Raw genomic sequence first — 8980 nt, 5'->3', positions numbered from 1 at the left:
GATAGATAGATAGATAGATAGATAGATAGATAGATAGATAGATAGATGGACGGACAGATAGATAGATAGATAGATAGATAGATAGATAGATAGATAGATAGGAAATATAAATGTTGGTTAACCAGATAGGCCTGAAGTGGCATCATGTAAGTGTTCTGAATTTTTACTTCCCTGAGTCCTTGTGAGGGTGAGGGCCTGTTCATATATTTATCGTCTCCTTTTCTGAAAGACCTTTATTCTAACCGTTTGCCTGTCTTCATTGTGTTTATTTCTCATAGATTTGAGGACATTTTTAACAAACACCCAAACAGTCTTTTTCTCAAGATACATTTCATGTATTTCCTTCCAGCAAAACATTTGTGCCTCCCTCCCCCCAACTTTCCTTTGAATGACTGGAATTTGGTCATTTTAAATTTATTCTGTGATCCCAGCAGAGGCAGGTAGATCTCTGTGAGTTGGAGGCCAGTCTGGTCTACAAAGTGAGTTCAGGACAGCCAAGGCTACACAGAGAAACCTTGTCTCAAAAAAACAAAACAAAACAAATGAACAATCAAATCTTTTCTTTTCCAGGATGTGTATGTCACAGAGAAAGAGAGAGAGAGAGAGAGAGAGAGAGAGATTTGCTTTGGAAACTCTTAGATTATAATCACTGAGTTGATAAGATTAGTTTGAGGACTTTTTTTTTTTTTTTTTTTTCCCTTTGTTGCATGGTAAGGTTTGAGACTGGCCTGAATCCTTTCAAGTTCATCAATAGAATGATATATGGCCAAACAAGGTCCTGGGAGCACCTGCTATACCAGGAAGCTGAGGTACAGCCAAGCAGCAGCCCAGCTGGGCAAGGCACTGTTATTACCAAGTCTCCCTTGAAATTTCACCTCTAGTGGGCTTTTAGAGTTTCTCTTTGTGCTTTGAGACCATGGAAACTGAAGCCCAAGCTCATTTGTTTTTGCCATCACTAAATGCTTGAACTTAATGCATTCCTAACTTTGGGGGATTTGCCAGTACATCAGGCATTTTAAAATAATTTCCTTGTGGCTTTCTGTTTTCTAGTCTGTGTGGACATCTTGTCAGATAAGGAAGTCTTCAGGGTCTTGTTGTCTCTAAAACAACTTATGCCCTTCCTAACACATGAATATTATGGAGCAACCAGCCCGTAGAGAGGCAGGTGGCATCCAGAGAAGGCACACACTCAATTCTTAGAACTTCTGCAAGTGTGCTCCATTTCCTAGGGAGGCAACTGCTCTGAGTGTACAGGGTGCTGTCCACGAGAAGGAAAGGCAGAGAAAGTCCACAAGATGAGCAGTTGTCTGTCTCTCATGGTCTCCATCATTGACTTATATCAGAGACATGCAGTGTTCCGCACATCTCATCAGCCATGTTTGGATTCTTTATGAACTGAAAAGCATGGCATTGGTTTGCAGAGCACTGCCATTGGTTTCCTTGATCCATAGTCAAAGGGGGTCTGTGGGGTGATTTTCACCCACCCCATCAGGGTTACACATCACTCACACTGGACTCTTCTTAGCATAAATGAGCTCTTTAAACCAGCATGTCTAAGAGAAAAGGTGTGTATTTGTGTGTGCATGTGTGTTCTTTCATGCTTATCTGTACATTCATATGTGAAAACAAAGGTTGATGTTTAGTGTCTTCCTCTGTCATTTTCTACTTTAGTTTTTGAGGCAGCCTGTCATTGGAGCTGGAGCTCACTGATTGATTTTCTGGCCAACAAACCCAGGGATCTGCTAGTGTATGTCCCCCACACCCCAATATTCCACTGTGAACCTCTGTGCCTACTGGTCTTTCTGCTCAGGCAGAAGACTCTTTATCTAGAAAGCCATGTCTTTGCCCTGAGACTTTTTTTTTTCTTTTTTTTTAATAAACACCCATGGGGTTAGAGTTTGATGTGACCACTTTCATGTTCAGACTTACTGTTTTGCATTAGGTATATCAAGACACTACCCTTGCTACTGCTCAGCTGTACTGTCTGAGACACAACCCTGGCAAATACCTCAGCCTGTGCATTCAGGATCACAGGTGTGTACCTATCACACCTAGTTCAACAGCTGGCACCACAGGCCCTGCATGCACTCTTGTCAGTAGTTGCAAAACAAACAAACACACAAACAAAAAACAACCAACCAACCAACTAAACAAACAAACAAAAACAAAAAAAGGCTTTCTATGGAGTTTCCTGAAGGAGCTGATGGCCAAAGGTCAAAGAATTTAACTTTTCCAGAAATATGTTTTTAGATTAATGTTTGGGATCTTCTGGTCTAATGTTGAAGTGTCCCCCATAATGAGAGCAGTGGGACCAGTGAGGAGATTGACATCGATTTAGAAGACTATCAGTGACATGACACTAGCCTAGAGGCTGGATCATGGAATTTGGTATCACATTACCCAGGCATGGAGAGCAATTTGTTGAGCTTTGGGAATCTGGTGTACCTTATCAACTTCTGTGGTGACTGTAAGACCTGCATATAGGCCCATAAAAATACAACTGAGGATGTTTTTAGAAGTCCTAGAGGCATTTGAACAATACCTTGCATGGGGCCATGGATGGAGAGGAATTTCACCAGTCATGGCCATTTGGATGTCATATCCCTGAAAGGTCAGGGTCCTAGAGAGTGTTTCTTCTGTACTAGTCAAATGCTGGAGGGAGACAGCAATGATTGAGTTGTTAGTTTAAAGTCATATCAAGGAAGCACTTAGTAACAGGACCAAAAGGCCTCCTATTAAGGGTGACTGAGTGGGAGGAGATGCCCATTCCCTGCCTTCATGTTGATACCCAATAAAAAGAAGGAGGCAGGTGATAAGCAGTGTATCCCAAGTCTGTTCCCAATGAGATCTGCATGTCCATGTTCATTAAGAACATCACCTTAGAAAGTCAAGCTTGGGTGATATGTGTTTAGCCTAGGCATGGCTGTAGCGTGTTTCAGGCCAGTTTTAGTGGAAAGGCTTATTATGGTTCAGCTGAAGGTTGCTATTTCATAATTAATCTCCTCTTTGTTCTTTTTCACCCATCCGCATTACTGACCCAGATAATGGATAATATGGGGAAGGCCAGAGAGGAGTGAGTGGTACAGCCAGGGAAGCCGTTGGTGTGATAACCTCCAACCCAAGTTGATTTGGGGAGCCAGGGGCATTTCACCCACTTCAAGGAGTTCAGAGTCCACATTTTTCTCCTTAGTGTTATGCCTGGCCTGGCCTGAGTCTGCTTGCGGCTTGTGTTGGTGATGATGTGTTGATTAAGTCTGAAGCCAGGCCACCTTGACAGGCTTCCTGACTTCAGGTGGCTCAAAGGCTGCTTTGCTGTTCAGAGCCGCTCACCACATGCCCTGGTAATGTGGGAAATGTCCCCAGCAGGGAAAGAGAACTATGAGTCCTCTGTGCAAAGAACTAACTGCTTGGGAGCTTAGAGCCCGCTGTCTGCTCCAGCTTGCTTCACTGGGAACTGACAGTTTCCTTAAGGTGGTCTTTAGCTGCCTGTCTTGGGGCAATACTCTGGTTAGGATTTTTCAGGTCTGCTCAGTTGGGGAATCCTGCGGTTGTCCTGGACCCCTTCTCTGCCAAGGGTGTGACCTATTAACCGATCTGGTTAGTGTTGCTGGGGGCCTGTGACTGACTATATCTCTCCTCAGACCTCTCTGCCTCTTTCCTTTTTCCTCTTCGAGGAAAGGTACCACTTTCCTCGATGCAACACATTGATCCCTGTCATCCCTGGTGATCTGTCCCATTCTGGGACAAAACATGTGCTGTGTCTTTAAATGGGCGGAAGTGGCTGGTGGTGCTTTGCCTGGGTACTGCATTGATTAGGAGATTACATGGAGCTGCCGCCTGGGGGAGGAGAGTGCAGGTTCTGCTAGGTCGGTGCTCTGATCCTCCCGGCCCTCCTTGCCTTTCCTCCCTGAGGCAGCTAGCTCATGGCCGGTAGGAGGTGAGGGAGGGAGGGTGGCTGGCGGCCAGCCTGACTGTGGATGCAACTCCAGGGCTCAGCTCAGGCTTGCCAGAGTACCCATCCTCATCAGAGACTGGCAGTGGCGGCAACAGCCGGGGCAGCCGGCTCCAGCCTGGGGCTGGATTTGCCCAAGCTGCCCTTGGCCTCTGAGCCCAGCTGAGAGCTGGGAGAGGGCAGTTGGGAACAGGAGCAGAGAAGCAGCAGCTCTCTCTCTCTTTCTCTCTCTCTTTCTCCTTTTCCATCCCTCCCTCCCTCTCTCTACTTCTTTCCCTGTGTTCAAGTCACACATTATATGGGATTCTGCTCTTTTGGGACTTCGTCATCTTTTCCACTATGTCCTGGGACCTCCGGAGCTGTGACAGGGATGCTAAGGACACGGTCAGTGGATTCTCGTGACTGTACTAATGAAAGGATTCAAGCTCTCCTGGTAAGTGGAGGACGGATAAGGTGCATTCTCTTCCATCCTTCTTCACCTGTGTGTTCTGCCAGCACCCTTCAAAGGTCTCCTTGAGACAGGCCTGTCTCACTGGGTGGGCATCAAGGTGTCAAGATAGGGATGGCAAACCTTAAAGTTGAACAAGTACTCTCCCCTGGCTCAGCTAGCACCCACAGTGCTGTGGTATTTTCTCCCGGCATGTTCTCTGTGGTCAGGGGTTTGTAGAAGTTGGGAGGCTGTGGAGAAAACCTAATAGAAACTGAAAAGAGCCTCCAGCTTTGAGGGCTTGGGGTGGTTGTACGCAGAGGGGGAACTTTATTCAGAGATATTCTTTCCTGTGTCTTGCACTTGTTCTGGGCTGGGGGACCTTGACTGTCTCCCTGGGGAGCCTTTTTCTTGTCATCATTTAGGATCAGCCACAGATGAGGCAGCCTCTGGCTTCTCTAGGAGGTTTCTCCCTAAGGAGTGATAGGGACCGGCCCCCTCCAAGGGAGAGTGGGCATGTACCTTGGGGCTTTGCAAGTGTTTGACTCCTGCTGGGCTTAATATTGGAGCATGAAAAGAACTTCTGGTTTGGAGTATGTGGGGATAGTTGTATTCTAGCTGCAGCCGTAGGCAGAGTATTTTTACCTTCTGTTTTAAAAATAAAACACTTACTGTTCCCTCTTCTCCTTTGATCCACTGAGGACCAGATGGGTTGGGGAACTGGTTTTTTTTTTTTTTTTTTGGTCTGCCTGAGAGAAACTGCAGATTTTGCTTGGAAAACTTTGCCCTCCTAGGAATCTGGTAGGGAATCCTAGGTAGGGAATCCTGGTAGGGAATCTGCCTAGGAATCCTGTGCAGCTGCCTAGGAGGAGATAAACCCCTGGTGGGGGGGGGGGGGGCTTTTTAACTCCAGAAGAGGGTGAAGGTAGGAGGAGAATAGCTTGGAGAAGCTCTCTGCAGGGATGGGGCCTACCTTTTTTGTGGACCTGCTGTCCAAGCTGGCTGGGGCTGCGGAGGCATCCCTATGGGTGGCAGGTTGATTTTTAGAATTGGGGATGAGATCAAGCACTTTAAGCAAGGAGTCTTAGCCTGGCTGCAGGTCGCTTCTTGTTTTCTAGAAGCTCCTATCCAAATCAACCTCATGGGGTAGACTGTGCTACCCCATGGCATAGTCTAGCTCTCCTGCCATAAGCATGAACATTCTTTAGGGGGCCCTGAGAAGGGCAAAGAGTGAAGCTGAGTTCTGCAAGATTAGCCCATAATAACTGCAATCTCCCAAGCTTGGGGAGAGCTGGTGACCGCTTAGCCTCAAGCCGCTTCTCCTCCAGACAAGGGTTTGCTCCGTGGGGTGCTGGGGTGCTGAGGTGCTGAGTCCTTGGGCTGAAGCCTCTCCTTTGAGTTTGGGACAAGGAAGTACAGGCCCTGCAGTTATCTCTGCCCTTGCTCTCTTGGAGGCTTGCCTGTCCCACTGTGTTGCAAACTGTCAACCCGTGTCTCTTGCCATCAGTAATTCCAGGCCCATAGGGGTGGCCAGAGCTGTTTTCATTCCTCAGTGGAGCAGACCCAGGCATCCTAGCAAAGCGCAGGTGCTTCCAGCCGCACAGAGATCCTGGACTCTCCATCAAAATCACTCAGTACCCTTCCCCTGTTGTCAGCATACCCAGCTTGGGACCTAGGTAGACGGACTGTCATTCAGATGAGACATCACTTTTAACAGGGATGCCTCTTGGCTGAGCCCGGCTGGGTCCCTCAGGGACATGCAGAGATGTTTGCCTTTGAAATCTGTTGTGAGTATCTCTTGATGCATTTCAACAAGGAGAGCAGTGCTCAGCTGGGAGCCGTAATTGGCCAACCTTGTCTTCTTCATATGAAGAGATTCAGGGATATTTCTGTCTTTTATGCCAGTCTGGATGCTGTCGCATGAACGATAGACATATCAGTCTACTGTGTCCTCGCTTTGCAGTTGTTGTGGCTGTTTTGGGAAAGAAGTGGCTGGCTCCCTTTGGCATTCCATGTTAGGTGTACCCTACTTCTAGGAAGCAAGGTGATGCTGAGCATCTTGTCCTGGGTAATACTGTCTAACTGGACACGGAAGAGGATGGGCTTAGCAAGCTTTCTAATGTTTGAAATCATCTCTAGGAACACTTCTAGGTTTCCTCCTATGTATAGGTGACATAAAAATGGTGGTACTTATGTTCATAGAAGTAAGTAGTGTTTTACCACTTATTGAAATTTACTTTGTGTCAAGCTACATTAAGTACTTTGCATGTATTAGCATGGGCCATGCAGCACTCCAATTATGACCCCTCATTTTACAGACTGGGAAGCTGAGGCAGAGTTGAAGGCATATACAGAGAAATCAGGCTTTGTGTGTATCAGGGCTTGCTGCAGGGTCATGTTGCAGCAATCTACCTGTTCTTGGTTACTCTTGCATCTCACTTTCCCTGTATGTAAGACCACATTCTAGACTCTTTCCTTGTTCCGATGTCTCATTAGGAAGATTATCTCATTTGACATATGTGCTCAGTGTTGACAAACTGAGGCCTAGAGACATAAACTGTTTAGGATCGATGTATGTAACTAGTTCAGGAAAGAGGCAAGCTGTATTTACTTCACGATTATATGTGTGCAAGCATGGGTCTGTGTATAGGTATGCTTGCTCTGTGTGTGCCTGTGGAGGCCAAAGGCCAGCATCTATGCATCTTCCTCAATTGCTTTCTGTCTTATTCTTTGAGACCAGTGGCTGGCCAGTGGGCTCTGGGGGAATTCTGTCTTTGCCCTGCTGCGTTGGACCACTCCCAACTTTTGACACTGGTGCTAGGGATCCAGACTCAGGTCCTTGTGCCTTTATGGTGAGCATTTTATCCACTGAACCATTTCCTCAGCCCCTTCACAAACACAGGACAACTGTAATAATGGCAAGACGCATCTCTGTCACACCAACATTTCCACATAGAAGGTTCAAGGTCTGTAAGTCCATATATGCATCCATCCCTTCATTTTACAATTGTTGATCAAGTTTCATCATTGGTAACCCATTGTCTAGGAGGTAGGAGTTTAAAGTGTGTAAACAGTCATTCGTTACCTTAGCCTTCTAGAAACCAGTCCTCTCACTGGTAGAATGAGCCCCTCTTGCCTGAACACATGGTGTGAGCCAGTCAATGCTAAAGGCCATATAAGTGCCATCACCAGCTCTAGAAACTGATTTCAGCTGGTGGTGCAACAGAGCATGTCCTATTGTTAGGGAAATGAAGTCTTTACTGTACACAGCAATGGCGGCCATAACTCACCGAGTTCCAGACAGGTGATGCCTTAGGTTACGGGTTTTCACGATAGATGTGTGTTACTGACACATTTCTGGCTTCATCATGAGAGAAATCCCCCACCTTATTTCTCCTTTATCAGAGAGAAACTTAATTAAGCCTCCCTCAAAAGTTGCTTCAGTTGGCCTGGCCCATCTGCTGGTAATTTGGTGAGTAAGGTAAGGCTTGCAATGGAAGGAACTGAAAGGAGGTGTCGTGAATAAGGCTATGGCTATGGCCAAGTTGGGGAGGAAAGTATCACATATTTACTTTGGAAGCCAGTGTTCCTTTGTCTCCACATGACTGCTCTCCCCCACTCATTCTTCTTGTGATGGAAAGTTATCTCTAATTCCCTCAGAGCTTCAGAACAGAGTTCAGTTTTGTGAGGCCACTCCCTCCACATTGCTGTCCCCACACAGGCCCTGGCAGACTATGTAACATCTGTTGGATTCCCCCTGCTCCTGTTCCTGCTCTTCACATCTGCTGGGTTTGGTGGTTCAGGCATCACAGAGCCCCGAGGCCGGCATAGGCCTTCAGCAAAGTCACTGTAGGGGAGAAGCAGATTTTGTGAAACCAAACCCAAAAAAATCCAAGTTACAAAAGCATAGTCTGACACGGCAGGGAAGCACTTCCATGGGTAAGAACTCTACTCTCTGTGGGTCTTGTTAAATTGGCAGATGTTAGGCCTCAAACCTGGGACAAATGTCTACCTAGGTACCAATTTAACTAGCATGAGGACCAGTGAACTTCCATGGTGCATTCTCACCCCTGAGTTAGGAATGAGAGTGCTCCAACCCACCCCCTCATCACCCTCACCGCTCTCTTGCTTTCTTCCCAGGTGACTGGAGAGTCAACTGACTGGCTTTTGTCCTCATTTTCCAGCCATGTTTTATTGACACCAAAAGTCAATTGTCCATTGTTCTCTTTCTTTTTAGATCTGTTAATGAATGATTCCCTGTTTCTTCCCCATCTCTTGTCTAGACCACATACCTGTCTTTAGAGGTTCTTTCAGGGAGAAGTGCTGTGATAGATGAGGGAGCCCAGTGAGGCCTCCATATACCTCCTGTAGAGTCTGACCTCACAGCCTTTGAGAAGCTCTCCAGAAGGAGAGAAGACTGGGGTCTATCAGTGTCTTGAAAGAGACTCACAAATGGAAATCTTGCCACTACCTTTTTGGCCTGCTGTGGGCCTGGGTAGGGGACTTCTGTTTACCTTGGGTGGTGATATTTTTTGAAAGCAGGATTAAATGCCAGCGCTGGGTAGACTAGTTATATCCCAGCTTCCTTTTTTTTTTTTTTT

The 8980-nt window shown here is 46.6% G+C and overlaps 1 protein-coding gene across 4 annotated transcripts in view; it reads left to right on the top strand.

Moving 5' to 3' along the window:
- Gramd1b (GRAM domain containing 1B) overlaps nucleotides 1-8980 on the top strand; it is a 134803-nt gene that overhangs the window by 71404 nt on the left and 54419 nt on the right. Inside the window, exon 1 of one of the 4 annotated variants that reach the window (XM_055621793.1) lies at nucleotides 3877-4385. The exons of the other annotated variants lie outside the window; for them this stretch is intronic. Within the exon in view, the coding sequence (XP_055477768.1) occupies nucleotides 4363-4385 (23 nt within the window). The 5' untranslated portion in view covers nucleotides 3877-4362. Of the gene's footprint in view, nucleotides 1-3876; nucleotides 4386-8980 lie in introns of those variants that run through there. 4 annotated transcript variants of the gene reach the window in all.

The sequence above is a fragment of the Psammomys obesus genome, unplaced genomic scaffold (assembly GCF_907164565.1).
Source record: "Psammomys obesus unplaced genomic scaffold, mPsaObe1.curated_primary_1811, whole genome shotgun sequence".
NCBI lineage: Eukaryota > Metazoa > Chordata > Mammalia > Rodentia > Muridae > Psammomys > Psammomys obesus.
Note: the sequence above shows the minus strand (reverse complement) of the source record. Positions and strands in the feature narration are given on the sequence as shown.